Source organism: Pagrus pagrus, assembly GCF_965226575.1.
Source record: "Pagrus pagrus genome assembly, chromosome: 3".
NCBI classification, from domain to species: Eukaryota; Metazoa; Chordata; class Actinopteri; order Spariformes; family Sparidae; genus Pagrus; species Pagrus pagrus.
Window position 1 is genome coordinate 21,661,204 of NC_140187.1, and position 20,863 is coordinate 21,682,066.

At 42.1% G+C, this 20,863-nt stretch overlaps 1 protein-coding gene across 3 annotated transcripts in view; it reads left to right on the top strand.

Annotated features, from left to right (window-relative positions):
* The window catches only part of foxp4 (forkhead box P4), a 95,356-nt gene extending 78,055 nt beyond the window's left edge, over positions 1–17,301 (top strand). For all 3 annotated transcript variants that reach the window (XM_084349586.1, XM_084349587.1, XM_084349588.1), the window contains 8 exons: positions 1,103–1,186; positions 3,160–3,385; positions 4,098–4,174; positions 4,273–4,374; positions 8,810–8,931; positions 9,574–9,640; positions 10,645–10,814; positions 11,732–17,301. In XM_084349586.1, coding sequence (XP_084205712.1) covers positions 1,103–1,186; positions 3,160–3,385; positions 4,098–4,174; positions 4,273–4,374; positions 8,810–8,931; positions 9,574–9,640; positions 10,645–10,814; positions 11,732–11,879 — 996 coding nt within the window. In that variant the 3' untranslated portion in view covers positions 11,880–17,301. The remainder of the gene's footprint in view (positions 1–1,102; positions 1,187–3,159; positions 3,386–4,097; positions 4,175–4,272; positions 4,375–8,809; positions 8,932–9,573; positions 9,641–10,644; positions 10,815–11,731) is intronic.
* The last annotated feature ends 3,562 nt before the right edge of the window (positions 17,302–20,863 follow it).

The window sequence follows — 20,863 nt, forward strand, 5'->3', positions numbered from 1 at the left end:
TCTGCTCACAAACAAAGTCGCCGAGACTGTTTCAGCCAGTCAATGGCAGCAACTTGTCTCAGGCAGGGCAGAGTTTATGGAGAGCAGTGGAGCTTGTAATTTAAAAGGAGCAGTCGGCAGGGAAGCTGCCATCGTTGCTCCAATTATAAAGCTGCTCTGGTCACCAGCGAGAGAGAGCGAGTGCTGAGAGGGGAGGAGGGAGGGAGGGAGGGAGAGAAGAGAGAGAGAGACGTGAGCTAGAAAGCAGAGGACCAGGCTGCCTCTCTTGTTCGTAAAGTGGTTCACGCACGCAACGCTCTTGAAACATCTCAATGCTCAAGAAAAATACCAACATTGAAAGAAGAGACATGCTGTTCTCACACAGCACATAAGGGAAGTTCCTCCTCCAAACAAAGAAGAATGCTTCTTCACACGTCTTGACACAGTTTCCAAAAACACTTTTGAATGCCCTGTTCACATCACCGCGTAAGTGTGTGGGGTTACTATTGTGTTTGGTGGCGGTGGTAAACAGCGTTTAGCTGAGCCCCTGAAGCCACCACCAGAGAACGCAAAGTGACAGAGAGGCAGCTGGTGTCACATCACATCAGGACGGCCGTCTCTCTCTCTCTCCCTGACATGTCACTTCATCCCTCAGCAGTCCACAGGCAGCCCACCACTCTATCCGCCAACAGCACACACGCACACACACAACACACACAGCAGCACAGGCGTTGTGTTTAAGTAAATTTCATATTCGTACATCCCTGCAGTGTGTGAGTATGTTAATACTGCCATCGTCTCGGTGTTGATCCGTTGTTTCTGGAGGCGACACGTTTGTATGCCAGCAAACACACATGCAGGATGCAGCGTTTCCACAGGCGTTAGCAGCACCCGTTAAACGGCAGTTAGCAATGTCAAACGGGGACGAGTGTGTCTGCAGGCTAGTGTAAGTGTGTGAGAGTGCTCGGGGTGCCGAGGCGGCTGACTCTCATATTTGTCTCTCCGCCCGAGGTGTAATTGTAATTGTAATTCTGTGTCAATACCGCATTATATCAATCTAAGAGTTAAGAAATGAAGTGTTTTTCCCGGTGATAATCGGTCTTTGTGTGTGTGTGTTTCACAGCTGGCGAAAGAGAGCGAGCGACTCCAGGCCATGATGGCCCACCTGCACATGCGCCCCTCGGAGCCAAAGCCTTTTAACCAACCTGTGAGTACACACCAGCACCACAAACCTAAAATGACATGAGCTTTTTTTTCTACCCTCTGACCCCAAACCTTTGCTCTTTACACCTATAAACTCCTCATGATTGAACTGTTTCCATCCTGTCTTACTGTCTTGCTTGGTATCTACGCCCCCTATTGACCAGTGAGGGTTAATGTGTTATGTATAAATTATAGGGACTAGTTTCTACTCTCTCTCCCTGTCTTAAACTTCTCATGACACAGTGCATTTCAATTCACAGAGAACTACCCTTTGATAATGTTTTCACTCCACAGAGAAAATGTTAACTCCAGCTATTCACACGCTCAAACTGTGTCAGAGTTAAACCTCAGTGTTGTGTTTGATTCAGCGGCTGAAAATTGTGATTTTTCAGCCCGTCGGAGAGAGAGAACAGTGTTACCAGTGTGCGCTGACAAAAGGGATAGAAATTTGATGTGATGAGTGCGTATGTGTCTTTGTGTGTGTGTGTGTGTGTGCGTTGGTGAGGTTGTTATTAGGTATCTAATGAATATTTCATTATTCAGATTGACGAGGAGTCTTATTAAAATATGAAGATGTTGAAATTAATTGTCAATTAGAGGTAGAGTGTCTTAATTTGAGGGGATATAAATGGGTGCAGCCGAGTGGCAATGTGTGTGTTTGTGTGTTCTTGTGTGTGTGTGTGTGTGTGTGGATGATGTGTTGATCGCAGGGGGATCAGCTGCTATTAACATCTAATGGGAAATCAGGAAGAGGCGTGTTCTGTCACCGCTGGAGACGAGCCTCGGGGTCAGGGATTGGAGGAGGAGGGGCAGGGGAGGAGCGTCAGGAATGGAAACAAAGCTTGGCCTCAATTAACAGGGTTCGACTGTTGCCGTGGTGATGTGGCACGGTTACAGCGTTAATGAAGTACCTGTTAAACAGCCCCGCCCCCTCCAGTCAGCTTAAATGGTACAGAGAGGGGGCAGAGTAAAGAGTAAGGCCATGCACACATTTAATATACATATAGTGAACACACACACACACACACACACACACACACACTGTGGTTTTAATTAGTCTTAAACTAGCAGCCCAACAACGGCTGTCCCAGAGAGACTGGAAGTACTTGTTCTGTGTGTGTGTGTGTGTGCACGTGTGTGCAAGGCTCTGCCTAATTGGGCCGTATTGGTCCGTGAAGACTTTGCAACCGCAAAGTGCATGTGTGTGTTCCCTTCTTACAAACATGCTGTCGTGTGGTTTTGTATTTGTAAGCGCAGGGTTAATTGCAGCCAGCGCTGTGTGTATAACTACATGTGCATGTTCAGTGTGTGTGAATGTGTGTGGTTGTGCGCAAGAATGTAGATTGGTATAGGGACAGAAATCCATCGGTGGTGTTGGTGGCTTTATTCTCCACGTAATGTAAGTTAACATCGACGGTGGATTGTTTCTAGCTGTAGCGCCCGGTGCTGTAAAGCTCTAAAGTATTTATAGTCTCACACAGCTAGAAGACAAAACTGTTTAGGAACACTTTCCTGGAAGAGATGTTGTTATGTATGCTGCACAAAGCAATGTCTAATGCACTGATATCACCTGAACCTGATCCTATCTTGTTTAGATGATGCTTCGCTGTAAAGCAGCACTCAGCAGACAGTGGAGCTTTAAAGTAAACATGAGAGGAGCCATTAGTCATACAGAAACTCCATCTTATGTCCCTGCACTGAAACAATTCTCCACCCTCAGTACTCTTACTAGAAACTGTTACTTTGTTTGTCACTATTGGATAATCCAACCTAAAGTTAGTTAATCCTCTTTTATTTTGTGTGATCCTTAAAAAAACATAAACATAAATACCATTGCACCGAGGCACAGTAAGTCATATGAGGAAATTTTGATGAAATCAAACATTTTTGAGTGTATTTGGGGGAAAAAAAGGCAGAAGTGAAACATTGTCAGAAGTAAAATCCTCATCAATCGCCTTCATTTCTGTGTGTCTGTAGCTGAACCTGGCATCCAGCGGCTCTCTGTTGAAGCGGGACAGCGATACCTACCCAGAGGGTCTTCCTCACCCCCCCACCTCAGCCGCCACCCCCATCACCCCACTGCGCCAGGGACCCTCGGTCATCAGCTCCTCCAGCCTGCACTCACACTCCCACTCCCACACGCACGGCGTTGGGCCCATACGTAGGCGTAACTCCGACAAGTACTGCACCCCAATCGCCTCAGGTAGACTGTAACACACGCTCACTCACTACCTGCCTTTTTATGTAATTATTGCTGTGTATCTTCTCATTACTGACTCGTAATGGGCTCAGATTGTTTTAATACAATGTTGATGACTGCTTCAGGATTCTCTTACAGTGCTTATGGCTGTTTTCATGTGCTCTTCTCACTTATTTCCCTGCAAGAGCAATAGAATATGTCTTAACTCAGAAATCCATTTCATTGACGGCTAAAGGAAAGATGCAATTGCTGCCATCTCTTGGCTTTCTTGCAAAAGAAAATTACTCTAGCCTCGGTGTTAAGCAATATAGTGTGTGGCTCATTGTCACATTTAGTCACGTTAATTTACATTTATTCACATCATGGAACAAAAGTCTTAATGGTTAAAAAAAACCCTAAGGAATATATAAAATTGGCCTTTAAAGAAAATGTTTAGAAAAATGTGGTAAAAGTGAACATTTCAATGTGTTCACCATTAAAATGTGCTTAATGCAAAGTATGCAGAAGAATATCAAGTATCTGCTACTACTGACGATACTACGATTTAAACATTTCTAATTTGTCCATCCTTTTGTTCTCATATGGATTTATTTATTTAAAAAAATACCACTTAAAATGTTTAATTTTGAATACATTTTACACACTGCCCACTCAAAATTCACAGATATTTCAATCATCAGCTGATTTAAAATCGTCATGCCTTTTATTTTTCCAGAGCTGGCTCAGAACTGTGAGTTCTACAAGAACGCTGATGTCAGGCCTCCCTTTACCTACGCCTCTCTTATACGTCATGTAAGTGTCTCGAGTGATGTGGTTCACCATCTCCCCTCCATCTGTGGCCCCTCTTATATCTTGTCTTCTTATCTTGTTGTGTCTGTCCCCGTCCTCAGGCCATTCTGGAGTCCCCAGACAGACAGTTGACTCTCAATGAGATCTACAACTGGTTTACACGAAAGTTTGCCTATTTCAGGAGAAACACAGCCACATGGAAGGTAAATAGCTTGTATCCGTACTTTAGTTTTCTTTCTTTCTTTCTTTCTTTTCTTTTTTTTTGGAAACGGACAGTAGTGTACAGCTTAATCATTTGGGTTTCAAACTGCTGATCGAGCTGCAGCTCTTTGATTGTACTTTCAGAACCAGTTTAATGTCAATATCCCTCAAAACATTATTTTATCAATTGATAGAAGATGGAGACCAGACCAATTAGCAGAGTTGTTTAGATGGCGAAAAATGAGCTGCAGCGTTTTCAGAAAATGAAAGTTTTGACTGCGGTTCTCACTAACTAAAAGCTGATTCTGTCAGAGCACAATATTTTGACTGAAAGTAAAATGTTGTATACAACTCAGACGGGATAAAAGCTGGTCCATTTGACTGCAAAGTAATTGTGGTCTTTGCCCGCTGGTGAAGCCCCTAACCCCAGCAGATGCCTGCTCAGACTTGCTAGACCACAATGGGAGAAACAAGATTTGTAGGCAGGTTTTGCTGCGTTATTTGAAACATTTGGCTTCACTTTGAAACCCGAAAAATTTGCATTTATACACGGAATGAAGAAATGCATGAATGAAAGACAGGAGATAACACACACACACGTCCAGCTCCTAAAGATATGACTGATTTGGCAGTTATTGGCTGTTTCTGTCCTCTATGAGACACGTTCCCCCTGCCTCTTCTTCTTTCCCTCTCAACCCCAAACAACTCTCTCAGCTCCAGCATGGCACATGGAGAGTCGGCCCCACTTTACAGGGCTTCATTACAGAGACGCACATACAGCTCATGATCACACACACTGAGTTCTCCCTCTCACACACACACACACACACACACACACCTGGCCTGATCCCTCCATTGTAGGTGCTGACCCATTTCTACAGAAACCTCACACTAATTTGAGTTCCTCCAGAGAGAGCGAAAGTGAGAGAATGAGCAAAGGAGTGAGAGAGACAGGGGGAGGAGTGGGGGAGAGACCCCGGCCTTCCTCTAATAGCCCTAAACCCAAGGAGGTGGGGGTTGGTGGGATGATGATGGAGGGATGGAGATGGAGGGAGGGGTGCGGAGAAGGTTAAGAGATGGGGCAGCCAGGAATATCTTCACCTCCTCATCTGACTTTTATGAATTTTAACTATTAATGTCTGGTGTCTGCTTCCTGCGCCGTTGGCCCCGCAGACCTTTAAATATAGCACAGCATTGCCTTATGTATTTATATAGCAGCTCGGTGAGTCAAATAGGGCCGTAGAGATGTATGTCCTTTAATAAGTCGTTATATTTCATGAGGACAGCGGCGGTGTCAGGGAGTGGAAGTCATTGATCTTAGGGAAGAGGGGAAGGAGAATGAGGGAGAGACAAGAGAGAGAGGAAGAAAGGGATGATTGAGAGAGGTGGAGAGTTGAGTGTTGTTTCAAGGTGCTGCATGATGGTTGAAGGCCTGAAAGAACAGGTTTGACTTTGTTTAGCTTCAGAGAAAAGCTGTATCCACCTAGTATTTTTCTCTTTTCCTTTTTGTCTTTTTTCTCTTTTCTTTTTTACTTTTTTTTGGCTCAACTGGTCTCTCGTGTAAAGCAAATTTGAATAGAATAGAAGCTAGAAAGGTGGCAGGGTCCGCCACATTTAAAGTAAAACAGTATGAAATTGTGTTTATTCAGTGTACTCAGTCATGAAAACAAAGATAATTGTTTAATTAGTTTGTCGAGGCGTAAAATATCTGTCAATTAATTCTTCCACAAAACTACATAGTGCACCTTTAATGCAAGTCTTTTACGTTTCTATCTCTATGTGTATCGTTGCTTCTATTTAACTGAAAGATCTGAATCCACCATCATCTGTTTAACACAAATCTGGTTGCTCATTCTTTTATTTTATAATCCCTCCTGCTCACATGTCTTCCTGTTCAGGATCATACGGGAGTAGTCTATCCCAGCATGCACCAGTCTGCAGCCAAAACACAACCAGACTGCTCGCAATACTCAAATATTTACAGAACAAAGACATTCACTTGTCCAGTATCACCTGTGAACCTGAAATAAATTTAGTCTCTTGATTTTTTTTTCTCCTTTTTTGTGATACACAATTCATTCCTTCTTCCAAAAAAAAATCCGCCTCCGGTTGTCACCCCCCCCTCCTCCTCCTCTCAGCCGGAGGGAGTGGAGATGAGTGGCACATGTGCTGTGACCCACTGTAAATGACTGCTAATGTTTTAACTGGGAGAATTAGGCTTTCATCACGGAGACGAATGCAAATAGCACTGCAATAGCACTGGTGTCTGCCGCGTGTGTATGTGTGTGTGTGTGTGTGTTTGCACTGTCAGGGTGGCGGGCGCAGATTGGGGTCAGACTCATTTACAAAACTTAGCATCACGGCTCGGGGGGGGGTTGAGGGGATGCGGGGGAGAAAGGGTTCCTCCGCTGATTATGGCTTGTGTAATTACGTGTGTGTGTTTGTATGCCTGTGTGTGTGTGCGTGTGTGTGTATCTGCGTGTGTAATTACGGCGAGGAGTGATGCATGCCTGGCCTGTCCCTCCCTCTCGGCTTAGAACAGCGTGTCAGAGAGAATATGCAGGATTTAATTATAGACGAATTAAAATTGGTAATGAAATTGGGCATGAACAAACTACAAATAGCAGATGAAAAGGGAGGCCTGTCCCTGGGGGGGTGAGACCAAGATAGCGGTGTGCCTGCCTGCTTGCCTGTCTGAGTGCCTGTGGTTGGGTGTGTGTGTGTGTGTTTCTGTGTGTGTGCTGATGATGACTGATTAGAAAAAAATTCAGAGATAAAATAACAGTACCAGAGAACCTTGTGTTAGCACTATGCATGGAGCTACAGTATGCATTTGTATAAAGAGCGATGGGTAAAAATAGGACTATTATCCTCAGGTCACACTACTTAAAAGGTAACTTAACACCGAGCTGGAAAGCATTGTTTGTACTGAACACACCCTGAGTGAGTGTTTTTACCTCCAGCGAGAGTAGGACTTCAAGTAAAGGAACAAAAATAACCATTTCAGCTGGTGTAGAGTTACCCTCTGAGGGCACATTTATCGCTTATGGAAGTCGTGGAATATATAATTAAATATAAGATGTGTTGCGAAGACAATTTATGCAAGAGAATCTATGGAATTAACTTTACACTTTGCAGCAGGGCTGCACAATGTGAGGTACATTATGTAGTTTAGGGGAAGACATTTTAATCAAAAGATCTTCATCTTCATAGACTGATTTTTTTAATGCCTAAATATACTAAAATAACAAATAGTTTTTGTTTTCATGACTGAAAAACTGAATAAACAAACTGACCTTAAAGAACAAAACAATTACACATGGTTTAATTTGTTCATAATTGGTGGACCCTGACACCTTTCTAGCTTCAAACAGTGTTCTGGGCACCTTATTTTCCTCTGAGAACAGCTTGTTTATTCAGTTCTGGAATAATTTTTGAGTTTGTTTTGTTACCTTGTTCACATTGTAAATATTAAAAATCTGTTTTTGAATTTCTTCTCCAAAGCTACATGGTGCCCCTTTAATTGAAAAATTACTAAAATCGCAATATGGCCAAGTGCAATGTCCAAATCCCCAAAGCTGCAATTTGTTATTTAACAGAATTATAATGAATTACTGTAGTGCTGCCCTGGCCTGCAAGTCTTGTTCTCCAGATGTAAGAAAACATGTTTTTTTAAGTACAGACCTCAACAGATGTCACATCATCATGACTTTTTCAGTAAAAATGAAATCTATGAAGCCAAAATGATCATTCCCACTACATGCGAATCATATCCAGTTGCAATATTTGCCAAAGAAATGTCAACATGATTTATTTCATTGAGCACATTGTGACATAACTTTACAGATAAAGGTCAGAGCGCCCTTCACAATTATTTCATGCATTGTTTGCATGTTGGTTTTCAGGAAAGACTGTTCTTTCCTTTTGAACGAAAAGATGATGAAAAATTCATTTTGAGGCAAAGTTGACACAATTCAAATTCCTGTATAGAAAAATAACTATAACATGGGGGGAAATGTGAAAACAAATCAAATTAAATGTGTAATACATTTGTCATTTATTTTCATTTTACATTCATTTTTTAAAACTTTTATTTAAACCTTTATTAAATCTGTAAGAATCATCGAGTGCATACTCTCATTTTCAAATATGTCGAGATTATACTTAAAGCACAATACATTCACACAAAAATGATCAACAGGAAAACAAACAAACAACAACGGAACAAACATAAAAACACTGACATTATGTACATTAGGTACAATCATCAAGCTGTAATATGTATTGTGTATTGTTGCGAGTGTGTGCAGCAGAAAAACTAAAAGCAGTTTTCCCAAGTTTAGTGTTTCCAGGTCAAAATAAAAAACATTTGCTTGTTGACTGATCTTCAGTCGTGTTAAAACTCTCCCTCTATTGTCCCTCTCTCTGTTTTCCCAGAATGCTGTGCGCCACAACCTGAGTCTGCACAAGTGTTTTGTTCGCGTTGAGAACGTGAAGGGGGCCGTGTGGACTGTGGACGAAGTTGAATACCAAAAGAGGAGACCACCAAAGATGACCGGGTGAGTGTGCGCACGCACACACACACACACACACACACACACACACACACACACACACACACACACACACACACACACACAGGCTGTATCACACACATTTGTTTTCTTGGTGCACGGCTGAGGTTGATGTGAGTGTGGCTTTATGGGTGCTGGCACTATGATTGCTTAAATGGACTCTCTATTATTACCAAGAGGCCAACTCAGCAATCAAAAAAAAAGAGAAAAAAAAGAAGGGCTGCCGGCTGCTTATCGTGTACGTCCTGTAATGTATGTGTGTGTGTTTTTCCCTATTTGTCGACACCATTAGTAAGCAGCTGTGTGAGATGCAGAGAGGAAAAAACCTTGTTAGCGTATGTAAACAGATGTTCTCTGCAACCGCCAGAGAAACCAGGGATAATTACACACACACACACACACACACACACACACCTGCACACCAGATATTAGACGCTTTCATATGTGTGTGTTTTAGCATCTGTTTACAGTGTGTGTGTGTTTCTTCTTGTAACAAACAAATTTGAGATTTGTCAAAGTGCTTTGGCTGAGGTGACATCTTTTCACATGTGCGCTCAATCTGTGATTCACTCTCACTCTCTCTCTCTCTCTCTCTGTGTGTGTGTGTGTGTGTGTGTGCGCGCGCAGAAGTCCCACTCTGGTGAAAAACATGATTTCAGGCCTGGGCTTTGGATCCCTAAACGCAAGCTACCAGGTAAGGAATGCCCTCTCCTCCCCCATCTCTCTCCTCCACTCTCTCTCACACACACACCTACACACCTACACACACACAGACACACACAGCAGCCAATCGCAATCAAGGGCACTAATATCAATTCCCTCTTATAATTAGCAGATTCCCTAACGACGTTCACACCGCCTTCCTCCTCCACCTCCTCCCACACCAACACACACTCTCACCTCCCACCTCACTTTCTCACACATGCGCCACCCCCACCTCTGCGCACACACACACATACACACGCAGACACACGCGTGCAATTTTGCGACTGAGATGATTTATAGCGTCAAGTAGTTGTCAATTAAGGTTACTGCATAAAATTATCGCCTGTCCCAGAAAATCCATCTCTGAGCCGGTGAGAATTCCCCTCCTTTTGTCTTTTTTCCCCCCCCCGTGTGAGAGGGGAGGTGGGGTGAGACTCTCGCTCACCAGCGTCCAACCTGTCTCATCTACAAACAGCTGGAGCGGTGACAGAAGCTGCCCCTGTTGATTCACTTGTTTTCTCCTCGGCACACATCGATGTTTCACAGCTTTTGTGTGTGTTAAAGTCGAGGTCACAGCTCGCTTCACATTCCTGTTGAGGCTTTCATGTGAATGCACGCACACACACTTATGACAGGGACTTTAATGCACAAGAACGAGCCACGATGGGCAAAGTACTGTATATAAGTGCCCCCTAGTGGTTTGTCAAGTTCACTAGCAAGTTAGTAGATTTAAGATGTGCTCCAAATAGAAGAGCTCTAAGGAAAACTCACATTTATTATATTGAATCTTACATCTTGGTATGTGTCAATTATATAGACATGTATTATCCCTGGTTGACAGGGTTAGGGTTACGCATTTCCAGACACATTTTATGATGTAACATACCCCTCTCACCACTATCATTAAGCTTCTTTAATTTTCTATTTCATGTTTTTGTAAGAAAAAAAACAAACTTGAATGTAAAATGACCAGACAACTCCGTGTGTGTGCAGGCGGCTCTGGCAGAGAGCAGTCTGTCCCTGCTGAACAGCCCTTCCCTGCTGACCCCCTCTGCAGCCAGCCTCAACATGCTGCACGTAGGCCACGATGATGTCAGCTCCACTGTGGAGCAGGTCAACAGCAACGGTAGCTGCAGCCCCACGCTCAGCCCTCAACAGTACAGGTAGGCACGGACACACACACATGCAAGGTTCTCGCAGACAACATGAAGCTGCTTTAACATTATTCCCCTTCACTGAGCATCACATCAGCCAGAGTAATAAAACAATAATGATGTTCTTGTGAGCTGGTTAGTGTTATCTACCATCTACCTGAAGGAGGTGTAATAGTGATACTGGTATTAATGTTATCATTTTTGTAGAAGACGGCTGATGAGAGAAAGTGTGAGAGAAGTTTACACAACGGGACAGTTTAAGATATCAAAGGAAACCTTTTTTAGTGTTTTTTCCACTCAAAATACAGAAATCAAACTCAGGAAACAAAAACTTTACGACTAATGATTCGATTTCAGATCATAAAACCTTAATTTTAACCCAAATTTAAGAAAAACAAACTGTTTTTCTATCAACTAGAATGCCAGTTTTGCATTTATGAGGGGGAAATAAATAATAGGCGATAATCTTGTAAAATGTTTGTGCTTTGTTCGCTTCAACTCTACTAAACTTTAACTACACTAAAGTGACAGATGACATACACTTAGTGGCCACTTTATTAGGGACACTTGTAAAATCTAATGTGATCAAATACAACAACTTTGCCAATTCTGCCTCGACAAAGATAATAATGTTCAGTATTGATCATCACTGATTTGCTACATGTTTATCATTGAGGTTGTAGTTTACAGTGGTGTTGAACTGAACTACATTATATTGCAAGGGTATTTCTAACGACCTAACATAATGTCGAATAATACCTTTCTGACTGTGTCTTGAAAAAGGATAAGTTTTGTAAAAGTAAAATTCATGGCAGAGCTGTTGAACATTGTACAGGTGTACAAAATGAAATTGCCAGTGTGTATACAACAAAACTTTAATAACCCTTTAATATGGTCCGCTAACAGCTGGTTGCTCTATCCTCCAGCCACCAGGTGCATGTGAAGGAGGAGCCCACTGAGTTGGAGGAGGACAGTCGGCCAGTGTCCCTCCTGGCCGGCGTCACACACAGCCTGCCATTGCCGAGCGACGAGCGCGACCTGGAGGAGGATCTCCCCACAGAGGATCTGGAGTAGGACGGATCTGAGACAGACCGGAGGGACGAGATCAATCCCCCGTCAGTGTGAAGAGGAAAAAGATAGCTACAGTACACTTAACAGAAAAGAGAGAGAAAAAAAGAGAATGTTTTTTTTTTAATTTGTTTTTAAGAAAATGCAAGCAACCAAGGACGACGTTGAGAAACTCCAAACAGGGTTAGAAGACCTCCGTTTCTTTCAGACGCAAAAACAAGACTGTGGAGCACTGCTTTACGTCCATGTGTTTCTTTTTCCAACACTTGGCTCAGAGGTGTAACACCACTCGATGCATACACACTCTCACAAACACACACACACACATACTCATTCACTTGTCAAACCATGTGTCATCATCCTCCCTGGTCAAATCAGCCTCTGTGTAGAGACCCTGAGAGGTTTGGGCACACTCTCCTCCTCGCCACTCTGCATACACCCTCCTCACTGTTGTCTCGGGCTGCCTGGCTAGCCGTTTTTTTTTTTTTTATCTCTACGTCAGATGAGAAGACACACACACAGGATCATGTGTATATAGATTCGGAGCAGTCACCAGGGGCTGTGCAGTATACCTCTCCTTCCTCCCCCCTCTTTGAGTCAATCACTTGCTTTTTCATTTTCTTTGATTTGATTGAAACGAAACTGTCGGGCTTCGAGATGGGAAGGACGGAAGATCAAAGATTACCTCCAACAGTGCTCCAACACTTGTGCCGAGCAGGCTCCTGTGTGAGCCCACGGCGAGGCTGAGCTGACGGAGGCGGCATGGCCCTGGTCCCTGTCCAAACTTCTGTCCCCCCCCTCACAGTAAGACACTTAGTGACGGACATCTTTTAAACTCTTTGCTTCTAAGTGAGAAAAAAAAGAAGACATTTTCCTCCACCACTTCCACCCCTTCCCTCCCACCCCGAAAAGACTGCAGGAATAGGACCATGTGGTGCTGTCCTTCTTGGAACACTTTGAGAACGAGATGAAACGAGGGGAAGCAGATGAGAGAAACGAGGGAGGAAGCATCTAAAGAAATATTGTGACTAAAAAAGAAAAACTGTTGATGATTATGGAATATAACGAGAAAAAAAAAAACGTGTGGTAGCTTTTGTCATTTCCTTTTTTTATTTGATGTTATTATCAATGTTTATTTTTGAGGATCAATATTTCCACGGTGGCGTTCTGTTTTCGACGTACCTTTTCTAAGGATGCTGTTTCTTTGTTTTTTTGTTTTTTGATATTGTAATTTGTTTGATTTACTCTGGCTGTTCACACCATTCCAAATGAGTATTGGCAAAAAAAGAGAAAGCGCAGTATTGTCCCAACTTGTGACACCCGACCCCCACTCCTGCCCCTCTCCCCCTTTCTGCCCCAAGTGTAGCAGGCAAGAAATTTGGAAAATAGCACTTAAAGTTGCCATTATCCAGACAGATTATTTAACAGCTGAATCTTGTTTTTTTTTTGTTTTTTTCTCTCACTCACTTGTTTTGGTTGTGTATTTAGTTGAGAAATATCAGTAATGCTTTAAAAATATATATATTATTACTGCAGTCAGAGAATACCTCATCCCACAAAGTTTCTGCCTGGAACTGTGTCCAAATTGATAAACAAAAAAGGGGGAATTCTTTCTGTGGGACACCAAATGTGGCAACTCTGCTCAGCTTCGATTCAAAGCTCTATGGTTGTAATAGTTACTGTGTAGAAGCTATCTGCAATTCACTGTGTGAGTTTGTGTTAAAGGAATAGCACGTGAGATTTATTTTGTTTGTTCGTTTTCCGTGAGCATAAAAAGCATTACTTTTCTCTACAGTGCCATACCAAATTTAACATTTATTTTAATCTATTATCTGCTTATTCCCATTTTATTTTTGTTACAGGTAACCAAAGATGAAATATGTAGAAAACCAAAAACCCTGTAGTTTATTTTGCCCTTTTTGAGTTTCTTTTTTTTTTTTTTTTTGTTATTCTTCTTAAAGAATTGGCCAAAAGACAACAAACCAGGAGTTTGAATTCTTCTTATTGTATTCATATAACTATTGTGTTGAAATTATACATGACTTACAGTGCTGACCATTCCAAAAACCAAAGTGTGTAAAGCAAAACTAGAATTTGGAGATATCAAAGCTTTTACATGATAAGCGGTTACGGATGACTCACATTAGGTATGAGGCCAAAAAGTAGTATTAACAAACCTCGCACAGTTCCTCTGAAAAAAACACAAAGAAAGAGAAAAGAGAAAAAAAAAAGCACTTAGAGGTGAAACCCTGTCTCTCCCACGCTCAGGCTAAACTGTGTTCCAAACACATCCCAAGGACTGGCCCTAAAATGAGGCTCTCGTGAGGCATTTGAACACAACATTTAGGTACCTTTTACAACCTGAGATGCCAACAAATAGAGAGGTTAAACACAGAATGAGAATATTTTGGCTCCGTCAAATCCACCTGGCTTTACATGATACTTCTTCTGGTGCTGATGTAATGAACATTTGGAGTTTTTCAATCTAGGCAACAAACATTCCCTCTTGAAGAGGAAGTGTACTGTAATGTGGTTACAAAAATCGCATCTTTGGACAGGGAGGAGTTATTCCAAAAACATATAGAGGGAACAACTAAAACAATACCAATGTAAGAGGAAAACAACCAAGGGACATCATGTAACTTAAAAGTTGGGTTCATATTTTCATACTTTTTCTCTCTTGCACTTCAGACGATTTTTCTTATTTAATGAAAGAACCTTTCTGATGACTTTGTGTTCAAACAGGACTGTTTCCTGTCACATTAGAGACTGATTTCTAACAAAGTACAAAGTGGCAGACAGGCATCTTGAAACGAGATAAAAAACCAAAAATAACACTACCTCCTTTTCAAAAACGGTTCAACACATAGCCAATGGGAGACTGAACTCTCTTAAAGATTTTTTTTCCTCCATTCTTCCTGGATGATAATAATAATGAATGCCAAAATTGTTGTTACACTTACTTACTGTATGACTGAAAAGAAAAAAAAAAAAACTATTTGGCGATCCGGACTCCCTAACACATCCGCTCGAGCCCAAAAACATAGACGTTTTTCACTTTCCATGGAATTAAAAATGACTACCTCTCCTTAAACCACATCTGAAGCACTCTCTACGTCTCAAAGTGTGTTGTGAAGTGCTCACTATAGATGAAAAGTTTTCTATCAGCTGTGTCAAACTGACTGTACCCCTGCGCCCGGTTAGCACTGAGCTATGTGAACAGCCTCTCAACTGTATGTGTGCATATTCATGATCTCAGCCAATGAGAAACTGGTCGTTAATGGCTGTATGGCGTTGCAGGGAGCTGGTTGTCAGGCGTAACGATGGGCGGAATATATCAGTGCCGCCACACACACACACACACAGACACACACACACACACACACACACACACACACACACACACACACACACACACACACATAGGGGTATAACTGAAGCATAGAAGCAGGGCTATGGGTTAGTGCAACGGAGGCTCTGACCATCCAGATAATCCAAAGACCCACCAACACAGCGGCACCCGCTTCACCAAAACACTCACAGAGACGCCGAGAGGACGAACAAACACACATAAAAAAAAAACACATCACTACTACTAGTAATATCCAAACCAAGAGGAACTGCTGCATACAGTACATAGATGATCTCTGACTCGTGCTTTAAGGTACACCTGTAAACAAAGCTGTTTTATAAAGATGTAGATTGTTCACAGGTCGCCATGTAACACTTCTGTTCTTTCTCCAGCTTGGCATAACATGATGTATTCTTGTATATTAATGCTTGACTTATCTCTCCAGGGCATTCTTTCCCATTTTGTCCTTTGAGTTTCTCTCCTTTTTTTTGGGTTTTTCTTTTCTGCACCTGTTTAGCTATTGTAAAGCTTTCAGCTCTGATTCCTATACTGTACTGCTAATGCTGAAGTATATGTATTTATCATATTAAGTGCTGCAGGTATCTTGGTTTTATTAGTTGTTGTTTTTTGTTTTTTTTCGTTTGTTTCCACTTTTTCAGTTCTTCATAAAACGTCTGGGACGCTGATTTTTTAAGTGTATTATCTCTAAAGAAAAAAAAATTAAAAGAATAAAAGTTAGATCAGTGGTTTAGGTAACACCTGTTTGTATATTTATCTTAGCTAGGTCTATTTTGATACTTTTTTGTCTCTGTACTGCATTTATGCATTTTTAAGGAAAGAAAAAAAAAACAAATGGAAAACAAACTAAAAAGTTTCTTCATTATGTATTGATACCTCAGAAGGACTTTTTCTCAAAGACAGGACCAAAACCTCCGAAAAAGAAAAAGAGAAAGAGGAAAAAATGTAAGAATATGTAGCCCCTCTCTTGCTTTAAAAAAATGCGGAGCTCTAGAAAGGTATTGCTGTTGGTCCTCTCAGGTGCCAATATGTGTCCCAGCTCCCTGTGACCCCTCTCTCTGACCCCTGACCCCTATCATTCCTGTGCTAAACTCCGACCCGCAGAGCTGTCAATCATCTGCAGGCGCCATGGGGGTGTCGCTGCGCCACACACCTGGCTGGTGGTGACCAGTAACAAACCTCATCTCCCAGTCCCACAGAGGCAGATCAAAGACTGACACTGTTGCATTTTTGATACTCCTCTTCTGACGTAGTCTCAACACCAAAATGTGGAATGGCTCTCAGAGATGCAGCTCATCCTCTGACTACCAAAGGCATTGCAAGCGACCATTTGCTTAGTCCAAACTCCTGAACTGTAACCAAACTGTAACCAAACCAATGCCACAACCTTAACCAAACAAAAACCAAGCTACTTCCAAAACTCTCCATCGACTTCACTGATCACCTTTACTGATAGCTGTTATCTCTCGTACGATCCACGTAATGGTGTTACAGGACACAGGGAGCCCAAATCCTGATGTGTGATTGGACAGTTCTGAGGCGTCACGTGAGGGGGAAGGGACTCTCAAAGTGGAGCTTTGCCTGACGGTATTATTAAGTAGACAGCCAGAATCCGATGGAACTACCACTTCAGCTCTCCTCTGGTTAAACCTTAGGAATGTGTGTACATTTTCAGCAGTGACTCTCTGAATTGTTTCTTTAGTTTCAGTTTACCTGTTTACCTCTTTATCCTTTTGGTTTTTTGTTCTGTTTCTTGTTATTTGAAAGTGTGACCCGAGGAAGAGGCGGGGACAGGGACTGGGTGGTGGCTTTAGACAGAACAGTGGAGCCCAGCCCTCTGACCCTCCACCCCGGGTAGCCATGTAATGCCAGTCACTGCCCTTTCCTTCATGCTGTATAAAAACACACACATATATCTGTGTATTTGTAACCTGAATCTTCTTGTGTCTGTCCATGCAGACAATAAAAAAACTGTACAGTAGGTCTAGTTGCATGTAATCTGTACTAATTATTGACAATGGCATTATAAAATGCAATAAAATACTTATTACACTGTCACACGCTGCATCCTTGTTGTTTCTTCTCCAGAGGTAGCAGTGGGTCCCGACTTTGGGGTCATGAGATGATTCACACAAAATGAAGGTAGAAAAAATATACAAAATATACCTTTGTTTTGAGAAATACGTGTTATTTTGACTTCCTGAAACCTCACACAGGTTTTGAAAAACATCAGTCTAAGGAAAAATTACTCACAACTACAACACATAATGCACCCATGATGAGGTGTATGTGAAAGACATTGCTTGGTTTTAAAGGGTTGTAAAGGCCAAAAGGCTTGGAGCCACTGTTTTTAAGAAGAGATGCCCTTAAAAGAAGCCATTACAGTGTAGTTCTTGTTTTGATTGCCCTTCTACTGTTATATTGTACTATTATGTTAACAAGTACAACCAAATCATAAGTAAAGCTAGTTTTAACATCTGTACATCTGTTGGACATAAAAATTATGTACAGCACAATGCAATTCACTACAGGATCCCCACTACTACATTAAGGCTTCAGGTCTGTTGAGACTGGGTCAGAGGTGTTGATTCAATTCGATATTTTATGTTTCTCTACCGACATCATGCACCTTAACGAGATGAGACCACACGTCGAACACAAGTGCAAGCTGAAAAGGCAGTGCTGTACTCGTAGAAACTATATGGTATCAAATGTAGCCGCTATAATTTTCGCTGTGACCACTGCTAAATGTTCTGCTCCTGCAGTGTGTAACTACTATAATTAAGGATAACTAATCAAGGGGACTACTGTTAACGATGACGGAAGGCTCAATGTTTGGAATAAAGGCTGTTAAGTAGTACTCTACAGGTAAAACTCTTATGAAACCATTCACTTTCACTGATTAGATTACTGGTGCTGCACAGATTGCCCATGTTAAGTATCATGTTTAGGGGGGCACCTCGGTGGCATAGTTGATAGACCGTGCAGCCCATGTACAGAGGCTGAGTCCTCGCCGCAGCCGCCCAGGGCTCCGATCTGACATGTGGCCCTTTGCTGCATACCTCATACAGTAATACTGGTCAAGCATTTAACCTTTACATAAAAAAATAAATAACATTGTTTACTGAAAACCGATGCACTGTTCATTAAAAATGCACTCAGAATTCATATTTCCTTGTAGGAACTTTGTATGACTCATATTCAAGTAAAAGTAAAGATACCGTACTGAAATATTACTAGAAGTGAAGTTAAAATATGAGTACTACTTAGAAAGTCGTAAAGCATCTGAAATGAAATGTACTCAATTATCAAAAGTACAAGTATTTTTACATGTTTGTATGTATTATATACAAGGTTTTGACCAATCGTCAGCCTGGCCAATCAGTGTCTTTGTTATCCATTTGCTGTCTGTCTGTCCTGGGAGAGGGATCCCTCCTCTGTGGCTCTTCCTGAGGTTTCTTCCATTTTCTTTTCCCCGCTACAATTTTTTTTTTCTTACCTCAATCGAAAGACAGAATGTTGTTCACTGTAATTGAGGCGATGTGATTTTGGGCTGTATAAATAAAATAGACTTGAGTGGCAGTACAAAGTAGCAGAGAATGGAAATACTGAGTACAAGTACCTCAAGATGGTACTTAAGTACAGTACTTGAGTGAATCTACTTAGTTACATTCCATCACTGCATCCAAATCTGGATGACATGTTGTATCTGCCATTAACAAAAAGATCCTAAATTGTTTGCTGGTGGAGGACTCATTATAAATGCAGTTGTCTTGAGGACAGTTTTTCCATTACTATCTGATAATTTGCAGCTTTTTATACAGTAGCATACACTTATTTTATTTTGTAGTCTTCATATAGAACAACATGTCATACAGCCTTTAAAGAATGCATCAAGGTGCCGTCACAGAAAATTAGTTAGGCCAGTCTAACATGTAAATCTCATTAGCCGACACACTGCTGATCAGACGGTCACTTGTCCTTGAGTGAAAAGTTCGGCCTGTGTCGGTGGTGCAGGCCTCCACAGAGGTCAGCATGTGCTGTGATACAGAGAGTGGCCACCAGGAGGAGTAAACAAACCGGACAACACAAGCAGCATCCAATAAACACAAACCCAGCAACAAACATGACTGTGCTCCACTGACATGGTGCGACCAACAGGGTGGGCCAGAGAGTGCAGAACAGAGCAGAGCGCTGACTGAACTTCCTGCAGTGAGTGTGATGGAGTGAAAAACATGAACACAGGTGGCTGAAGTCTCACGAGTTGATAGAACAGATGCTGCATATGGCAGAAAATACTTTTTGTGTACTTCTTTGTTAAATCTCCATTTTTCCAGCTCCCTCTCCACCTGCGCCTCTCTCCTCCTCGCAGGTTTGGCGCATGCCCTACAGCTTATCTTTAAACTTGTGCGCTGCATCGTGGATGTGTTGCCACAGGGAGAAAAAATGGAAACTGGCTGGATGCTTTTTGGAAAGTTGAAACTTTGTTTAATCTTGTGCTTTTAGTGAACTTCTGCGTTAGTCAGCTGGGAGGAAACTCACTCTTGACGCTTAAATCCCTGTGACATTTGGTTTTGGGAGAGACCCCATCTTAAGCCTATTTCACACACACATGCACAGACACACACACACATACGCATACAGAGACACACTCACTGGCATGCACACATCATGAATACTAAGCAGAAAGTTAGTATATACTTGCACAAGGTGAGCCAGGGTGCAGAGCAACACACAAAGAGGTTATTCTTGGCGTGGCACAGTGGTGTTTGGCATGAAGCTGATACTGAAGGTCTGAATGTATTTCTTAATGCTCATCTGGACAGAGTGAGCAGTAGGTGTGTGTGCATGAGTGTGTGTTTGCAAACCAGTTTGTGCGTCTGGAGAATTTGTACACGTTTCAGCATCTGCTTGCCGGTGCATGTGCATGGACTTGCAATGCTAAATCACCATGCACGTGTGTGTGTGTGTGTGTGTGTGTGTGTGTGTGTGTGTGTGTGTGTGTGTGTGTGTGCGCGCGTGTGTGTGTGCGTGTGACACTGGGTGTGGAGGGCTGCAAGTCCCAGCAGCATGGAGAGCACTGAGGTCCAGGCAGACCCTGTGAGTCACAAAATAAATTCACCGAGAGCCATGCTAACATCTCAGCCTCTCCCCAGTTCACTCTCTCTGTCATTCTCCTCTTCGCCCGTCTTCCTCTCCGTGTCTGTGGCTAAAGGAGCGGGACGTCCTCCAAACTACAAACAGTACATTGACTCACTCAAAAAAACTCAACATACTGTGGATCTGCTGCTGCATGCGTCCACATGGATCTGCTTACTCAGTTTAATGGGCTCAGACTCTCCCTCTCTTCCTCTTGTGTCTATTTTTTTTATTCATCCTATGGACTGACAACTTTTGAAGCACATTAAATGAACTGGTTAACGTTGTGTGTTGTTGTTTGGGGTTTTGTTGCTTCTTGTACTTCTTTGCTTTAATTTTAACCATACCTTATATTAAATATGTAGAAAATTGCAGACATGTTGAAGTGGTAACCCATTTCTTTGACACAAACTGGGCTTCATACTGGATGAAGATGACACAAGTTATAATGGCTATGCCATATACACTATGTTATTATTTA